General features: G+C 33.5%; 1 protein-coding gene across 1 annotated transcript in view; it reads left to right on the top strand.

The window, feature by feature from the left end:
- The window catches only part of LOC130452411 (probable nuclear hormone receptor HR38), a 66,844-nt gene extending 53,873 nt beyond the window's left edge, over positions 1-12,971 (top strand). Inside the window, exons 2-4 of the mRNA XM_056791682.1 lie at positions 4,085-4,194; positions 8,871-10,167; positions 12,715-12,971. Coding sequence (XP_056647660.1) covers positions 4,085-4,194; positions 8,871-10,167; positions 12,715-12,971 — 1,664 coding nt within the window. The remainder of the gene's footprint in view (positions 1-4,084; positions 4,195-8,870; positions 10,168-12,714) is intronic.
- The last annotated feature ends 7,719 nt before the right edge of the window (positions 12,972-20,690 follow it).

Raw genomic sequence — 20,690 nt, 5'->3', positions numbered from 1 at the left:
CAGGGTGTTCTGAATGTTCTGAACCCTCGTTTTCGAATTATGGGATGCTGGGAATCCATTTGGCTTTATCTTTACAATGAACTAGTCACTAAATGTCAAAAGCTTTTCCACACCCTATATTTTGCGAGATACACAACAAATGAAAACAATTATTTATATCCCAAACAACATATCTAGATAAGAATAAAATAAAAAGAAAACTACAATTTTTTTTTATTAGCTATTCAGTCAAAATTAATTGTTTTAACTACAGTTATTTGTTAAATTAAGTTTATCTATGATCGAGATCTATTTTAAGGTAATTTTCAAGGTAGGTAATATTGTATTTAGGTCCTAAAATTTCACGTATTGTTTTGAGTGGTAGATTTGATCATCCGAGCTAAAAGATGGACATTTTGCGATTATATGTTTTATAATCAATTTGCAATTGCAGTTGCTACATTTTGGTTCCGGTTTCGCATCAAATAAGTAGCTATGGGTCAGTCACGTATGGCCTAGACTTAATCTCTGCGATTTTTCAGTAGTATTGACCTTAGTTTACTTCACGAAATTGATATGTTGACGTTGGCTATTTGTTCTCCCATTCATTGAGCACCGAGCACTGAGGATATAATAAATATGTGAAGTAGAAGTTGGACACTGCTTCATGACTTCCCTGTTGAATTTGTCCCACAACAACTGAATCGTGCTTAGGTCGAGCAACTATGACAGCCATTAATTTCAGTACATTCTTCCCTTCCAATTCTTTCATAGTCTTTGCACGGCTTCGAGGAATGCATTACATTTTCCTTGTATATGTTTTAAAGCCTTCTCTCTTGAAATCCTTTAACTTTTAACTTAACTGGTCTCCGGTCGTCCTTCCTCAAAACCGTCTCCAAACCATCACCGAGCCTAAGTTGTGTTTTATAGTAAACATTACATGTGGATCTAGCATCAGCTCTTCATTTGACCCAAAAACTTTGACTCGTCACCCCATAAAAATCTCTCCCACTTTTTATGTGGCCAATTTTTATGCTATTTAGCCCACTGCAACCTAATTTTATTTTTTCATTATCACCCTTCCATAAAGGCCAATTATCTCAATGTCCTTTCCAGCAGAAGTACTTAAAGGTAGATTCCTAGATTCATTGATCTCAGCTGCTATCTGAACCACGTTTACTGATCGATACAATACGTTTACCTTCATGGGTTGTGATGTTTGAGGCCGCCCTGAACGTTTTCTATCGCCCAAACTCTTGGTCCGGTACCTATTTTTAATTCGGCGACAATGTACGTTTGCCTAGACTAAGAAGACTTCCGATTAATGAATAAATGATCCAGTACTTGCAAATTTTAACTTGTCTCACTCACCGACAAAATTTAAACATGCCTTAGTACAAAAAATGAACAAATAACGGTCATACATCGTTTTGAAATTTAATGAATGGATTTTGGGGTGTGATAAAGATTTTGATCGGTAGTGTAGATTTATGGTATATGGAGAAGAAATCGCTGACAATCTTCCATATTTTTTTGCGAAACTATATATAAAACTGGTCCCATAGAACTTTTTATGCATCTAAAGAACTGTGACTTTTAAGAGTCCTTCCTACAGTGGTTCCACTTTCATATAGCAATTATTCTATGATCTTTTTTTGAATTTTTATTCACTTTTGTAACGGGCTCTATCAAACCAACATAACTGTACAATGGAAACAAACAATAATTCCAATAAAATAATTTTATTACCCCACAAAATATATTAAAATGTAATTTATTAACCAGTACTTACTATAAAAGCTCAAGTACAAACATTAAAATTTATTTAACGTTTATGCACATTATAATTAAACAAAATAAAAATTTGTTATTTTACATACATTGATTAACATTTTATAGTAGCTTCTAACCATCAATCTCATATCATAAAATGAACATTCCGCAAATAGGTCAGAGGTAACCAAAATTTTACTTCTCACTTAATTAACCCATAAAGAATTTCAAAAGATATGAACATTTAAACACCTTCAAAATATATCGTTTGATCTTTCTCTTGCAGTTCGTAAAGTACAGATATTTTTGATTTTTTAAAAAAAGATCCTTAAATACCACCGCCTTTTTCTATATTTTTTGAATTGATTCTATGAACATTATTATATTATACCTTCAGGGGAAAAAATTATAACAAAAGTGACCAGAGAAACACATAGAATTCATTTATAGAATGATAGGTCCACCACCAGAGGGCGTATTTATATATATATATATATATATATATATATATATATATATATATATATATATATATAAAATTAAAAAAACAAAAAAACAAAAATTTTAGAACTTACCCATTCAAGCTGCACTTTTTATATGATAATCGAATTTTGTAATAAATTTTAGGGTATTTCTTCAGCCGTTGACGGTTTGATAGTTCAGTTATTCTAGTTTCTGCCATTGAAATATTTATGGCAAATCGCAACCTGAAGTATCGAATCATAAAAAAATCGAGGTCTAAAAGATCGACTTCTAGCCAATCGATTTTTGTGCAAGTTTGTATTTACAATGTAAATATAAATCCATTTCACGAAAAACATGAAAGATACAATGAACAATTTCTGGCATTTCTTATCAGTAAAATCAGAGATTTAAATTAAAAAGTTAAGAAAATACATAATATACCCGATAGTTCCCAAAGCTTTAAAAACAACAATCTGTCAGAGAGCTTCTCACAGGCGCGAGTTTTTAAGTAATTAATCCTTTCCGGAAACACCATAATATTACGAGTACATTCAGCTAATAATAAATTATTTATGGTTTTTACCAAAAGAGAAAAAAATAGAATGTTGATTTTCAAAGGTGAAATATCGATCAACTGATTATTGTGTACCGATTTATTTGATACGAGGTATCGATTAATCGATTTCAGATCGCCATGTCTACCTGTAGTATTCTTTCAATTGTATCATCCATTGCCGTGGATCTATTGGTGTAAACGAGATCTTTTATTCGATCCCAATGCTGAAGCTTGTTAGCTTTGGATATTTGGGTGACCAACTAAATATATTTCCACGTTCTATCTATCAAAAGTTGTAAATATCCTTTCGCAGGCCATAGTTCAATCACGTGTGAATCTATACACTTCAGAGAATTTATTAAGTTGGAATTTTTATTCGGATTCAGAAGTTTCAGAAAATGTTATTAACTGATATATAATCTACGATCGCCGTTTTTTGCGCTGTAGGCGACTGAGAAGCTCTCGCACTACACTGCTATTGTTAACATTCAGACGTCAGTCGGCGTTCAGCTAAAATCACGTAAACACCACCATTATTGATGCTCCCGATAAGTGTGAATTACGAAGTGTGGTTCGTTTGCTACAGGCTAAGGGTACTGCAGAAATCCATCGGAGAATGAGGTTGTGTGTATGTGGAAAACTTCATGAGTGATGGTGGAGTGGTGTTCAATGTTTAAAGATGGCCGTAATGATGAAGGAGGCAAAGGTCTCGAATATGTCGTTTCAGATGACAAAAGACGAAGAAAACCCTGAAAGATCTTGAATTGAACAGACCATGAAAGACAGAGCTATCCAGGATAACGAAATACGGGATACAGCAAAGAAAGCTGTACATATATTTTGTATTTGTTCATTTAAATGGAAATTAGAAATGATTTTAATATTGTTTTATCGATTTTCGTTTCCTTTTTTTATTTATATTGGTAGCTTACTATGTTTTTGTTATTCGAAATAAAAATTTGAACCGTTTTATCAGTGTTTTTTATTTAGATAGCCAACATGAAAATTGCGAGACGTTTGCGAGTTTTTCGCGCAAGTTATGAACCGAAACAAGACCTTTAATGCGAGATGCGAGATTTTTTTTCTGATGCCAAAGACAAAAGTTTTCAAAGAATCGTCTCGTAGACAACCCTGAAGGACACACTATTACAAATAACTCCAAAAAACTCTTTCAATATTAACTCATATTGGGAATGATAAAAACTTTGTACATGCTTGGATCTTGTTAGTGTGAAAAACTCAACGATTATACTCTTTAGAATTGAATCTATACACTATGATTATGAATGAATGAAAGTTTTATTTTTCCAGGCACGCTGTTAGTTCAAAGCGAAGTAAGCAATACCCCATTGGTGGCGGAAAGTGCTCAGCCATCAACTCCAACCAGTCCCCATTCAAGCATGCTACTGCTGCAATCTCAGGTACGTATCTATTGCAGAAACTCAAAGAAATCTTTGTCTCTGAATAATTCGAATCTTCCATTGTCGAAAGAGTGCAGGAAATCTGTTTCTTTTAGTTCCTTTAGGATTCGCGCTGCTTTTTCTTTTCACAGCTTCAACAGACTTCTTTTCTAATAAATTTGTTTCATTTTTAAACGCATTCCAAAGTGTCAATACAAATATTTTCGTGTGAAATTTGCCGCTCATATTCTTTGTTTATTCCTATAGATTTGGCAAACGCACTTAGCGAACGATCAGATCACACGATTACTGACGTTTTCGATATCTTTTGACATGGAGGTGCAATAACAGTCGCGTTTGGCTAAGAAGAAAGTGTTGTTTCATCAAGACATTGCATCAGTTCACACATCCGTTATTGCAATGGTCAAAATTAATAAATTAAAGTTTGTACTGCCACCTCATACACTCTATTAGCCATATTTAGACCAGTCGGATAATTATCTGTTCCCAGATTTGAAAAAATGTCACGGAAATTATTGAACATCGCTGGGCAAAGTATATGGGGGCTAAAAAGAGATTACGTTTAAAATTGCTGGGATTTTAGATAAAGTAACGGGGAACAAGTACGATTTCCGTGGCGCCTGGTTTTGTCATTTTGTAAATCGACCCAAAATAAGTCGAAAATGAAGAATAAAATTTTTCGATGTCTCCCTTCGTTTTCGAGATATCGATACTTGAAGTTGGAAACATTTATTTTTACTTAATATTTGTATATATCAACCTAACCTAACCTTCTCGTGGTGCACTTTGAGAGTAAAAAGCTCGAAAATAATGAATTTTTTACAGCCAAAATTATCTAAAAAAAAATTTCTACGCGTGAAGATTATTTTAGTTTTATTTTATTATTATTTTTTTTCTTATGGGGGGCTTCGTTCCCTCGCCCCCCACTACAGTAGTCTGGCTTTTCAATTATAAAACAAACGAAAATATATAACTTTTGAAAGCATTCAGAACGTACTTTTAACTAATTAAATCTTCAAACTATCATTAAATATTTATTTTATTTTATAAATAACGAAAAACAACCAATATTTCTTTATGAAAAACATCAAATTATTCATGTATTTATCGTATGTTAAGTTATATTCATCACAAAGTGATGAAAGTTATCAAAAATGGCTTATTTTGTTATAAAAATCTGTTTTTTTCAATATAATTTTGGAGTATCAGGGTTAAGAATATGAAAATTAAATAAAAAATCTTTTGTTTATCGAATTACAAAATTCATATTTAATTTGAAGTTATAAAATATTCATTTGAAACAAAGTATTGAACTCCATCTGTTCAATAAAAGCGAATTTTCAACTAACGTTTGATTATAACTTTAAGTATCGATATCTCGAAAACGAAGCGAGATATCAAAAAAAATTTCAATCTTCATTTCCGATTTATTTTTTTATAAATTAATTAATTAATCCAAATCTGCTGTTAAATCGCCATGGAAATCTTACTCTAAATACGTTATAAATTGGAAAATTATTTTATTTCACTTAGAGTTTCGGAGGTCCTTACAACATTAATTCTTGAAGATAACTGAACTGCCTATTTCTTAAAATGAATACATTTTTAGATTTTTTATTATCCATTCTATATATAAACTTATACCTGGTTTTACGACCTGTAGCTCGAAAACCTTTTTTCCTTTATTTTAGGTAATACCAAAATATATTCTTCGACAAGTTTAAAATGTGTTTAACAGATGTTTTAAAGGAGAAAACTTTATTTCCATAATATTAGAATCATCATTATAAAAGTGCAATATCTTAAAAGATTAGAATTTTTGAATTCCATATTCCCACAAAAATCTATTTTTTCCAAAATTTTTGTGTCTTCTTTGTTGGAACCATCCTCGTATGTAAAAACACTAAACGTGAACATTTGCGTCCGTTCACAAAACAAATGTTGTTCGATAAACCAAGTCAACATTTGATAATATATTTTTTTATAAAAATAATCAATTTTCATAATAATATGATGAAAACTGATGCATTTCTTCAAACTTCTGTACAACTATGTTCATCTAAACTTATGAATGCACTTGCAACGGTTCCACTGGCTTTGAATCTAGTTATTAATATTCTAAAACTCAACCCTCCCTAGATTATTATACCTTCCTAGCATCCTCGGGATCCTTACATTTGTTAAACATACGAAAGTTAGGACCAATAACTTTTCAATTTTATCAAAACCACACCCAGAATGCGCGCAGTGGAAGCGCGCTTTATAAAACCTTATGTTCCGGAAAAAAGCCAGCCCCGCCTAGTAGATTTATTTATTTAGTTCCGTTTTTGATGCACACCGCGCATTGAAATATAATCGGTCATGAATTAAAACGGTTCGGTAACTTTTTTTTCAAATTCTGGCGGAGTCACTATCAGAGCTATCGGGTCCATCGGCGAGAATCGAGTATCGTGAAAAGTGATTTACGTGTTAGTGCGGTTGATTTTACGTTATTACTTAAGATATGTTAATATGCCAGGTAGGTACGGAAAGTCAAAACTTCCAGTAATTGTTTTATGCGAAATGTGACGGTCATATATCAAGGGTGTCTTATAAATAGATATACAGTTATAAAACGTATATCGGAAAACGTTTGTTGTGGGAACGAAAGCAAATGGTCACGTTCAGTGCTTTTACATACGAGGATTGTCTCAGAAGTACCTAATTTTGGAAAAAAATATATTTATTTTCCGACATAATCTCCATTTAGCTCTACACAATTTTCCCAGCGATGTTCAATAGTCATTAACTGCCGAAATCACCTCTTCATTGTTGGAAAATCTTTCACCACCGAGTGGGTGCTAAATCTTGGCCATTGCAATAAAGAATGTGTGATCTGGTGCATTGTCATGAGGAAACAACACTTTCTTCTTAGCCAAATGCGTCAATTTTTGCTTGATTTATTCGCTCAAAAGTTGCATAAGTTGATAGTTTTTCCTTTATCAAGAGTAATTATTCCACGCGTATCCCAGAAAACCGATGCCATGATCTTGCCTGCAGATAGAATGATTTTTGTCTTCTTTGGAACCGGTTCTCTCTTTTCAGCCTATTGTTTTGATTGTTCTTTTTTTGTGTTGAGTGATGAATCCATGTTTCTTAAATGGTTACGAAACGGTGCAAAAATGCAGCTTTATTCCAGGAGAGTGCGATTTCTGTGGGGCCGCGATTTAACAGTGGATTTGGCTAATCAAAATAAATCGAAAATGGAGAATGAAATTTTTCAATTTCTCGCTTCGTTTTAGATATAGATACTTGAAGTTATAATCAAACGTTAGTGCATGAAAATACATGAAAAATTTGATGTTTTTCATAAAGAATTGTCGGTTGTTTTTCATTATTTATAGAATAAAAAAAATATTTAATCATAGTTTGAAGATTTAATTAGTAGTTTCGTACGTACGAAGTACGTTCTGAAAGCTTTCAAACTCACCTGCTCCTTGCGGCCTGTGGCTTTTGGGCAGACCAATAAAACTAAAATAATCCTCACGCGAAGAAAAAAATTTTGGTGTGAAAAATTCACGATTTTTAAGCTTTTTACACTCAAAGTGCACCACGAGAGGGTTAGGTGAGGTTAAGTGGATATATATTAAATAAAATTAAATTTTTCCAACTTCAAGTATCGATATCTCGCTTCGTTTTCGAGATATCGAGAAATTTTATTCCTCATTTTCGACTTATTTTGGGTCGATTTACAAAATGGCAAATCCAGGTGCCACGGAAATCGTACTCGTGCCTTTATTCCTGTGAAACATTGCCAAAAACTCGATAGAAACATCTTCTCGATACTGTTTTTGTTTCATTTTGAGCAAACGCAGCATCCATCTTACGCATAGATTTCTCATATCCAAATTTTCAGTTAATATGCAATTTACCGCACTTTTTTAAATGCTTACTATGTCTGCTAGCTCGCGCACTTTCAGTCGATGATAATTCAACACAGGTTTGTGGATTTTCTTGAATATTTCCAGAATCATCACTTGATTTGGTTCACCACAGCAATGGTCTTCACAGGTTGTACGGTCTCGCTTAAATCTGCAATATTTTACAGTTGATAACGAAGAAGCAGTCACGCACAGCTTCTTTATGGGTTGAGGTAGTTGGCCACCAAATGGCCACCAAACAAATACTAAACACAACGTGTCGTCTTCAAACTTGAAACATATGCTGTATAGATTGTGTACTTTCTTTACAAGCAACTACCTCCTGGGGCCAGCCTGGTGAGAGAAACGTTATAGATTAATTCTGCTTTAAGATTTGAAAAGCAGGTAGATTGACACAATCATAAAAATTTGTTTCGCGGTATATGAAAAAAAAACAAAATTTGTAAGCTAGTTTAATCATTTAATATTAGTATTAGTTATGATAATCATCATTATATGAGTTGAATAATGATAAGGTCGGGAAAGAAACTTGGCCTTGCTTACCGAAGCTGAAACAGGGAACACCCGGTATCGCGATTGTTACATCACCCTCCTTGAATCAAGTCGTCGATTCCGACACGGTTATATTTTTATTCAGTATCTATTACAAGTCCCCGCTGTTTTATTCTTAGCCCACTAATCGACAACTAAAATAATGATGATACTATTTATGGCCGCACGAAAGATTAAATATATATACTATTCTAATTGTTTCAGACCCCGTTTGGACCAAGCAGTTTCGCTGATCTGCTGAATGCTCCGTTTTTAGACGATCCCACTTCCGCCGTTATTTCCGAAGAACTTAATCCTTTCGCCGACGTCGCTATCGAATCTCAACCTTCTTCTCCGCTTCCTTTACCAAGCTTTCAAGAAACTTACTCAGTTAGATATCAATCACCATTCAAAATGGACGAAGAATGTTTCAACGTATCTTATCAACAACATAATCATTATTACGATTACTCGCAACAACAGTACACTCCTGCTTGTTCTTTTTATAATCCTCCTCCGAGTACCGATACGGTCAACAGCCAGGAATCTTATTCCCTTCCGGTTTATCCATCATCGGATTTGCACGTGACGACTTCGTCCAAATCGCGCAGAGCGTCGTTACCTCTACAAAGATCCGAATCAACGAGTAGCAGCGAGAGTCCTAAATTGAGAATCGGTCCTTCGGCTTCGACTTGTTCTTCGGCATCTAGTAGTCCGGGAGGTATACCGGAAGTATCAAAAGGTCCGACTCCTCCGTCTCCATCGCAATTATGTGCGGTATGCGGCGATACAGCAGCTTGTCAACATTACGGAGTTCGTACGTGTGAAGGTTGTAAAGGATTTTTCAAAAGAACCGTACAAAAAGGATCTAAATACGTATGTTTAGCCGATAAAGCTTGCCCGGTGGATAAAAGAAGAAGGAACAGATGTCAGTTTTGTAGATTTCAAAAGTGTCTCGCAGTGGGAATGGTCAAAGAGGTAGTACGCACAGATTCTTTAAAAGGCAGAAGAGGTAGATTACCTTCCAAGCCTAAAAGTCCTCAAGAATCTCCGCCAAGTCCGCCCGTTTCTCTAATAACCGCTTTAGTTCGAGCCCACGTAGATACAACGCCTGATCTAGCTAATTTAGATTATTCGCAATATTTAGAGCCCAGTCCGATTGAACCGATCATATCGGAAGCTGAGAAGATTCTTCAATTTTATACTCTATTAACTACGTCGGTGGATGTAATAAGGCATTTTGCCGAAAAGATTCCCGGTTTTCAAGATATACGTTTAGATGATAGAGAACTTCTCTTCCAATCTGCTTCTTTAGAATTATTCGTTTTGAGGTTAGCGTATCGCACGCATCCGAATGATTCGAAATTAACTTTTTGTAATGGAGTCGTGTTGGATATGCAACAGTGTCAGAGGTCATTCGGCGATTGGTTAAATTCAATCATGGAGTTCTGCGCCGGTTTACATGCCATGGAAATTGACATATCCGCGTTTGCATGTCTTTGTGCGCTAACTTTGATTACGGGTAAGTTTTTTATCACACAATAACATTACAAAAGTAAAGAATTTACTTTAAATCTGGGATTTATGAGTATAATTTTGAGCATTTTAGTATGCGTCGGTTGAGAATATTAGCAACTAAGAGATTGAAAATTTCAACTTTAGTCCATTTTTATGAATGAATGAATACAACTTATATATTATTTATAAATCTTTATTTCTCTTTCTTTTTTAATACTTTCACACCAACCTCTGAATCTCCCCAAAAGTAAGAAAACCCTTACCATCATAGCCGTTGCAATGAGTTTTTCGTAATTAATAAAATATTATTATAGCTTTTTAATATATACAGTTGGCAGTCCCTCCAAGAAAGCTTGTCTAAAATTGTTAACCGTCTTATCTTGCCTATATTTTTCCTACAGTCCAAATAAAAAATAGTTTTTCCTTCCTCCCAGAGTTTCTTAATCGTCCGAAAATAGGACTTTCTCCAGCATACGCTTTCCTCGAAATCTTTCAAATATGAATTTTTACGTTGTTTTTCCCAACAAAAATTTAGTTCGTGTAGAACCGCCCAAAACTTATTTCTGCTTATTGGTTACCATCCGTCTTCTAAAAAGGACGCCAAAATTTTACCAATGGTAGAAATTTTCTTTTTAAAGCAAAATAAGTGGACTTTCCTGCGAATTGCGAATCTTCATCGATGTAAATCTTTGGCCTTCCTGACCGACCCTTTGGACCACTTAAACATCCACTTGTTTTCCTTTCCTTAAGAAGTTTGTAGACCGTTGATTTTCCTAGACCTGTCATTATCGAACACATACTTGTTAGATCATACACACTCACTGAAGGGTACTGATATTTTAATGCACCTTATACATTTAAAGCCATAGCTTTCTCCTTAACAGGGAGTGCATGCGTCTTCACTTTATGTATTGGAGTATAGTTTTCAAAGGCCGACATATTGAGTATTCACTAAAGATTCTGTGACAAATACTGCGCTAGAAATGCAGTTGTGTATTGGGAATTTTCTTTTATAGGACTTTTTCTTAAACTGAAACTTGTCAATAACCATTTAAGTATACCTCATATTTTAATCTTTTATTACCTTCTTACAAAATGTACCTAATTATCATTTTTCCCATAAAACATCATTCCTTTTTTAAAATACCCCAAAAGAGTTGTTTTGGCCGATAAGTAAAAAAAGTTGGAAATTTGAACTTGATATAATAAATTTACGGCTATAGTGGCCAGGAGCCAGGAGAAGGATTGATTTATTACCCTTCATTTTTTCCGAATGGAGTATAAACGCAAAAACCTACAATCGTATTTTCGCTGGAAATTGTTGAAAAGAGATTATTAGAATTCAAATGAAACAATATTTTTAACCTTCTGAAATATCTTATGATACGGCTATGTAAACTTCAAATTCGAAGGATGCTACTCAAGTTTTGGAAGGAATGAGTTTGAACCAATTGTCGATTTCCATTCCGATTGAGGTACCTCCAAAACATGTGATTCACTAGATCGTCGTTTAAATAGAGATTTTAAGCGTGCTTTTCATTATAATAAATACACAATAAACACAAATAAATATTTCATCTCACTAAAAAGAGAGTTTAATAAGATATTTAATTCGTTACACAAAAATACAGTTAACATACAACGTCTTTATTTATAGAATATAATATCAAATAAAGTAAAAATATCATTCTTTAAGAATTTGGTGATATAAGTGAGTGATTGTAATGTGTAACTAAAATTTCCAAATTCCTCACACACTTTTTTAATCTGTTGTTTCTTATACCTTCATCTTTTCACTAGCCTTTTCTATTTCTTCCTATCAATAGTCATTAGTTTTCAATTTAAGCATTAAAATTCATGATATGAAACTGAATATTTAGATATACATGTTGACCTCGCAATTTATTTTTAATCTGCGGGAATAATAAGAAATCATTGGGTGTGAAACAACGACTGCAGATGATCCATTCGATGTTTTGACTGTTCAAAAACGTTTTTGTTTCAACTGATGTACGAGAGTTCGCATTGTCGTGGTGGAAAATGATTCATCTTCTGCGGTTAGTTCCTCTGATTTTTTCTTACACTTCTGGCAAACAAATACTGGTGTGTCATTCAGAATCGACAGTTCTACGTGGCTCTAATGGAACGGTTGTGACATTTCCATTCTGAAAAAAGAGGCGACCATTTACTTTGAAGTGCTTCGTGTGCCAAAATTTTATGTTGGATTTGGTTATGTCAGATTTGATATATTCACATCAGAGTTGTCATATCTCAGAACTTGAGTAGCAGCCCTCGTACATAGGACTTTCCAAATTAGTTTTACTAGTCTCTCGCGCATAAAAAATAAACTATAGACATTTTTTTCAAATTGAAGACAGTTTTTAGAAGATAACCGAAATTTCCTCAAAATTACTTAGATAATCTAAATTTGGACTAATAAGATAGACAATGTATCACACAATCATTAATCAAACGTTATTCGCTGTGGATATCGCTTCTCAATAATTCTGATAAAAAAATTTCGCAATTTACGATTATATTTGATTTTTAGAGAGGCACGGTTTGAAAGACCCGCACAAAGTGGAACAGCTACAAATGAAGATAATTTCTTCGTTGCGCGACCACGTGACCTATAACGCGGAAGCACAAAGAAAATCGCACTATTTCAGCCGTCTTCTTGGTAAACTTCCCGAACTCAGATCTCTTAGCGTACAAGGACTACAAAGGATATTCTATTTGAAATTCGAAGACTTGGTACCGGCACCTCCCTTAATAGAAAAGATGTTTGTGGCTAGTTTACCCTTTTGAAAAAGAAAAGAAAGGTGTATCATTTTTTATATGCCTAACATATTTTTCAGAAACCGTGATAAAATTGTCCATGTGATTCGTTATTAGTAAGTTAAGATTTTTATTTCGATTAAATGGATGTTGATTCGACTCTATTTTCAATTTTAATTCTCATTATTTGGCTTAACAAACCATAAAATATAGTACAGGCCCTTGGTACACTTGATTATCGCTTACATTTTTTAGTTTACTAAATATTTTAATGCAAATGACGATTTAAATTTTCATTTATCGCTCCAAACAAGACAAAATCACAAGTTTGCATAATACTCGCCATTGATAGTTTTTCTTTTATAAAGATAGTCAATGAATTTATTCCACTTATCCTTGCCTACACATTCTTTGAAGCCGGTTCTCCCTTTTCAGTCCATTGTTTTGATTGTTTCTTTGTTGTAGGTGCACTAAATTTTTCATATGTTTATTCGAAAATAATGTTTTATATTTGAACCACCTCGTACATGAAACTTTGCACAATTACAAGTATTTCTAGAAATCTCATAGGCTTGGGATACAGAAGAGGAACAGATTCTCTTTGGGAAGTAGTTAAGTCAATAGAAAATTTAAAAAAAAGAACAGAAAACATTTAATGGACAATTCATAGCAATCATACTGTGACTACTTACAGGAGTCACCATGTATTTATAGTTGTAACTAGAAAGATCAAAACTAATCAATGTTGAATGAGGACTGACTTAAATCTGAATGCTTTTTGAGCATTTAACCGGCTTAATTGACTTTTAAGCCAAATACTGTAATAATAGTTTACCAAATGATATATGAAGATTACTAGAAGCGATTGCTATAAAAAATTGAGTCTAACTTACGTAAAAACACTGTGGTAGTAATTGACAATGCTTCTCATCATAATTTTCAAAATAATAAAGATCAGAAAAAGCACGAAAGTTATGATAGACTGGGTTATGTCGAAAAATATTTACAAATTTTCATCTGTATTCAAAAAATTATGAAAAAAACTAATTTCAAATCAGTAGAGACCTAAGATCAAGAACATTTAGAAGTATAAACATATGAAAAGGTCTAATAAATAAGAAAATACTTACATCGATCGATCCTACCATGTTAAAAACTAACCAGATATCAAAAGTCACAGCTTCCTGAAATCAGCAGAAGAATATAATTTCCATGGCAAGCATTCGGAAAAAATCTGGTCACTGAGATAAGAGCTCATAAAGAAACTCCAGGTTGCTCAATGGCCTGTGGAGATTAACAAAGATGCACTGTAAAAGAATCAAGTGGAATAGACGAATGATCCAGGTAACGGACGTCATCCACAGGATCAAATCCCACCAACTAAATGAAGCTAGAAAGGACGACATACCCAAGAAGAGATGAACTAGAGATGTAATGCGATTTAAACCTCTACCATGATATGAAATAATCAAAATTGGTACCGTAATCTACTTTTTTGGGGGTCAAAATGATTGGTATCCTTATCTTTTACTCCAAGGGATGTTCCACTGTAAAAAATCAGGACTTTTCCCACCAACATTCCAGATTTATCGCGAAAAATCTTCTAAATACTGTGAATGAAGTTTTGAAGGGCGACATATTCAGGAAGAGATGAACTAGAGATGGAATGTGATGTAAACCTCTACCATGACAATTAAGAATCAAAATTGGTACCATTATATACTTTTTTAAGGGTCAAAAGGATTGGTACCCTTATCTTTCAGGTCAAGGGATGTTCCACTTAAAAAAAATCAACACGTCTCCACCAACATTCCAGATTTTTCGTGGAAAATCTTATATATAAAATTGCACCGTCATTAAGAGTTAAACATGACTGCATATGGTGATAATGATGTATTACCAAAATAATTTTTCATAGTATTTTCAATGTGTTAGTTTTTCTCAATACATACCTAAAAAGCGACTCAAATTTGTAGAAAATCACCTTTTGAATCTAATGATTTATCTTTGATTCAATCGAATACCAGATACCAAGACTTAACGTCAATATAAAAAAAATTATGTCAAAATTATAATCTGCATTTGCAACAAATAAAGCTTAAAAATATTCTTCACTTTTTAAATTCCACGGAAAATTGCCATATTTTAGTAAAATGCCAAACGGAAAATTCATGGAATTGAAAAAATTTGAAAGTATGGTACTTTTACCTACTCAAAAGCTATGAATTAAAAAGCAGTACCAGGAGAGTCTGTACTAAAAATTATACAAAATTGGGGATTCCGACTTTACTAGCGATTTTGATAAACATATTACTTTAGAAAACAGCCAAAGCTGTTATTTTGTGACTGGTAAAAGTGCAAATCGAAATTCTCATTTTCACATTTATTTGGAATGAAGAATTTTTATTTGATATATGTTGTTAATAAAGACATTAACTTATAATACAGATTCTTTTATGCTTTTTATATAGTTACCATTTTTTTATTACCAATTTTGTACATGTCAAACTAGAAAAATAGGTCGACAGCATTTAATCAATATATTTTCTGTTCCTTTATATAATAGGTTTATTTTGAAATATACTGAAGAATCATTCATTAAATAGCCAATATTTAAGAGTTATATTAATTGAAATATTTTTCAGTTAATCTCAGTATCACAAAAAGTTCATTTTGAAATTCAATATAAAAGTTGTATTGAAAAAACAAACAAATAAACGACGCATTTGTAATTTCTTCCGAATTATAGCTTCATTCTATCTCTGCAAAATGGTCGTTTACATAAATTTTCTATATAAACAGTAATTTTCCTATTTATCTAATTAATTCATGACCTAATTTTCATCATTTTATTGATACTGAACCTACATGTTATCATATTATGATTGAAACTCACGAAATTATGGCTATTTAATCATATATAAAATATTTGTAAGATATAAAGAAAAATAATTTCAATAGTCTTATATATTTACTGCCTTATACTTATTTTTTGATGTGCATAAGTTTGATATTTATAAGTTAACATGTATAGAAATTATTTCTTCGATTGTTTTCTAGAAACCAGTTTAAGAACATTATTAAAAAAAAGGGGGTACAAATATATAATAAGTCTTACAACACGAAGGATTTTAATCGTTTCCAAGATCACGTAGAACGACTAGAATTACATTTCAATATAAGGAAAAATTATCAATGAAATAAGGGACGGTAGGAGAGTTTTTACTGTGTGATAAGAAGCTTCATTTCCACGTAAGACCTCATAGTTTTAATATTTGATTGATTGAACAAAATCCTGACATTTTTACTTAATCTTATCGATAAAGGATTCGTTGATTGCCTTTTCCTTATATAATCAATAAAACCCTCGTATTACCATTATAGCAAAAAACCAATTTCATTTTAACTCAAACAATTATATTATTGGTTAACCAAAAAATTAGTAAACACCAAAAAATGTCTATTTAAAGCTGTAACTTTCATACAATACGAAATAAGAATCATATATCATCAATATAACAAACACTACAGGTCAAAAGTTTTTGCCCACCCTATAGTGCATAATGCAGAACAAATAAAAACAATTCGGTCGATTTTTACCTGGTGTACAATTGCCCTTCCTCTAAAATATGCCCAACCCACCCGAGCTTCCGCCTTGTTTTACAGACAATAAAAGACATGTATCTAACATCAGTTCTTCCTTTGACCTGCGCACTAACACTTTTATCAGACCCAAAAACTTTAACTCACCACTCCATAAACCGCTCTCCCACTCTTCATGCATCCAATTTTTATGTTCTTCAGCCCGTTGCAACCTATTGTCAACCAATGTTAGGAGGTTTCTACCCCACAAGTCATTTTTTTATATTCATGCACGATTTACAGAAAAAATCTGGTTCAAAGTGATGTCTGATCGTCAGTGATTGTTCTTTATTTCTGGCGGCGCTAGACCCCACGTAGAAGTCGGCAATATCAGGCCTCTTTAATTTACAAGTGGAAAAGAACGTAAAATTACCTAAGTCGAATTGTAGTTTCATTATTGCTAGTCGAAGGATGATAAAAATTATTGACAAAAATAGAAATTAAAACAGATGAACTCCTCGGCTTTTAGCCTCACTAAATTCTTTCAGAATTGTCATAGCTAAGACTATCTGCTATTTAAGCTTCAATTGACAGATAATGCAGATAATCTGTCTTGTGCTTCTCAAGTAGGTCTTAATTATTAATTTCAACTTTGAGCGGAAGCTGTACTGACTGGAACAAATTATTCAGCAGTTGTTCACGTTGTTGATTGAGTCTAGTCTAGTGAATTGGTTTCTAAAAGCTTCATATAGTTCGAAAGGCTGTATCTATGTCGCTATTTTCTTTTGACAAAAATCTAAAATTTTGATTGTCCAAAATATTCATTGGGTGCTTTCAATCGACATTCAGTGTCGACTGTGGAAGCCTTTATAAATGTGGGAAAAAAGGTAATTCTATACTGTATTTCAAAAGATTGATTAGATTCATAAATGTGTTCATAACCAAATATTCGTTTTTTCCTTGTTATTCTTTCTTTTTTTTTCCTTAAATTGATTCTGAATTTCGTGAGTACTCTTCTCCACAATCGAGACGCAGTAAAATCCTGTATTTCAAAATTCTTGAATCCAATTTCAAAATTCTTGAATCCATTTTCAAAATGAACGTTATAAGAATCAAGAGAGACTTTCAAAGATAAACTTCCGAAAAACGCCAAGAGGAATTGGACCTAACCTGATCAAATCAATAGCATCGACGTATTTCCCGATCCCGAAAGAGCATTAAAACAATAGAAATAAATGAAAAGCAATTTTAATCCACAAAAATTTAGTCACTTTCCTCATCCTATTCCATTAGAGGTCGATCATTCTTTCCAGTATACAAAATTTTATATCTACAATAATTGCATCGAATGGATTCACATTTTTTCGCCGGACTCGCCGTCTCCAGAGAAATTCACAAAGATGCAAGTCCAAGTTACTTATGATTTCCCCCCTCGATATTCTTATTGTCATGTGCCTCCAGCTGGATTCAATATTTTGGGTGTAGGGTCAATAAAGTGCTCTTGATGGTTGACTGTAAAGAGCTGGTAGCCTTCACTTTCTGGCGCCAAATATCCTTTCCAGCAGTCAGTATAAATGATACTCCCGACTTTGAAATGCTTCTTTATCAACTCCATCAATGTTTCGGCACTTCTAGAGTTATCAGAACATATTTCCAATCGACAGCAGCCGCCGCCACGCTCGATCATTCCTAATATCCAATAACCCTCGACCATGTGCCCTTTATTGTATTTTCTTTGTCCGATTTTACATTCGTCTATTTCAACGACGCAACCATCCCAACCAATTTGGCCTTCATCTTCATATGCTCGGTCTAAACTGACCATACAACCTTCATGGACATAGTTGAAGACGTCGCTCTCTGATTCTGACGAAACTGTTGTTTCCAAGATTGAGGCCTCTTTTATCGTCTGTTCAAATGAAAATCTTTGTAATAAAACAATAGGTGATGATTATTCTTTGACGGACGTTAGTGTGCAATCGTTCGAATCATATGTCTTCTGCCGCTGAACCTTTATGGTCGAACGATCTGCCCTTTATTTTTCTGAAACATCTGAAGTGGCCAAAAGCGGTACCATCATCATACCATTTAGAAAACTGGTTGTGCTTACTACACCTGACTAGCACAAGATTATTATTAATAACCCAAATTTTTGCTTGAACCTCTTTTGGCATAATTGTTGCTATTTTAAAAAGGTTCCATTTTTTTTGGAGGATCTGTGTCGGGGATGATGTTATTTGTGAATAATATGAGAGCCTAAAAATAAAAAATTAATCATCAATTGACGAAACATTGGATTATTTAATAACTACTTACATTTTTGAAAGTATTCCTTTTAATTTTAACTCAAAAAACCAAACCACAAAAAATGTTTTAAACTTGCAATGTTTTATTTACCACTAATTCAATGAACAAGCAAAATGGCGGATAATTCAGCTCCTACTTACCTGCGCACGAAATGACCGCGATTTTCGACTTTGCCAGGTCGCAGAAATTTCAAAAATATTGACGTCACCCGTAAAATTTCATTTGTTTTTCGGAAGTTCAGCCGACTTTCAAATTGACTCGAACCGATAGTTTAATTATATTGTTCACACATAGTAAAACCTCGTCTACACTTGTATGGCAACAATGGACTCAAAAGTTAACATTTCGTTTAAGACTGATTCACGGAATCATCAGTTTTATTTTTCAGGTCATTTCAATGAATTGCAAAAATATAGATTTTACTGCTTTGATTCTACTCTCTACTCTCCAACACAAAGATTTTTATTTAGTTTTTACAATATCCTAACACTGCTGGTATCTGTACGATAGAGCTTTAAGTTCAAACACAAAGTTTTTTGAGTACGTTTTTTTCCAAAAAAACTTAGACTAGGCCAAGTTTATCGCAAGGCTCTCTCAGGCGCGAGGCTGTTGGTGGACGCCGACACCTAGTGCCGCTACTGTTTATAACACATACTAAAGGCCGGGATACACTTATGCATCCTTTCAATCCGACTACGATCATACAGAAGGACGAGTGTCTGATTCTAGACTTTGAACAATGCAGTGCACACCTTTCCGAAACGTGTCTGATCCCATTCCTACACGACTCCGATAGTGCAGTCTATTCGTTGCACGATGCCTGTCGGTTTAAATATCTAAAGCCGTATCTACATTCGCGCGCGAAGCATGAATGTGAATCCTATTCGCATATTCTTCGCGGCTTAAATACAAAATACGGTGAAACTATAAATTTCCAAAGCGCAAAGTATTAAAAAATCTGCTGTAGTGCTTTCACTGTGCATACCTACTAGAAATAAACTTTGAGAAAATTACAGGACGTGCACATGCGTTAAGAGCGCGAACTATACTGTGAGTCCGGCGCGAACCTGCGAGTGTAGATTGAAGGCAATCTTATTCGCGACCGAGTGTGGATCGGCCATAATAATATTTTTCACTTACTGCAGTGTTTTTTTTATTAAATTGGCATTAATGTCGTATATAAAACCGAAACATGATCTGGAAAAAAACTGGAATTGAATGTCAAAGGTACACTAGATATTAAAATATTATTACTTATTACATACAAAGTAAAGGCATAAACACAATTAATTAAGAAGAAAATAAACAATTACATTGAATAGGAAGTACATTGTGTATCTGTAATAAATCGGAACGATAATAAGAAAATAAGAATGTACCCAAAATTTTCGTTTTTTTCTGTGCTGCATGAAATCTTTGGATTTTTAAATTTTCCTTTTCTAAACAAATCGCAGTTGTCGAAATTTTTTAACATTTTACGCACAGTATCTTTCGCGATTTCAATTGAATCGAAAGTGGTGATACCGACGAATGTATCGAACTGTAGCTGGAATTCGAAAAGAACTCAAAAGATCCCACACCGGATCTAAATCGGACCGATCGGATAGGAGGGGTGTGACCCGGCCTTAATAGTTGTGATTCGAATGTTTCCGTAAATCGATAATTTAGCTGACTAACCTCATTTTTAGTTTGTAAGACTCCTACTATTGAATTAGTTATTTCTAGGAAACATTGGGCAAAACATTTTTTATTTTATATTCATGCCAAATAAGAAAAAATAATTTCTATAGTAAAAAAATACTCCTTTATTGACGTAAGTACTGATTTTGTATTTGCCATTTTCGTTAAAAATTATCTCCG

Source organism: Diorhabda sublineata, chromosome 1 (genome assembly GCF_026230105.1).
Source record: "Diorhabda sublineata isolate icDioSubl1.1 chromosome 1, icDioSubl1.1, whole genome shotgun sequence".
In the NCBI taxonomy this organism is placed as follows: domain Eukaryota; kingdom Metazoa; phylum Arthropoda; class Insecta; order Coleoptera; family Chrysomelidae; genus Diorhabda; species Diorhabda sublineata.
This window is presented reverse-complemented; position numbering and strand designations above follow the sequence as displayed.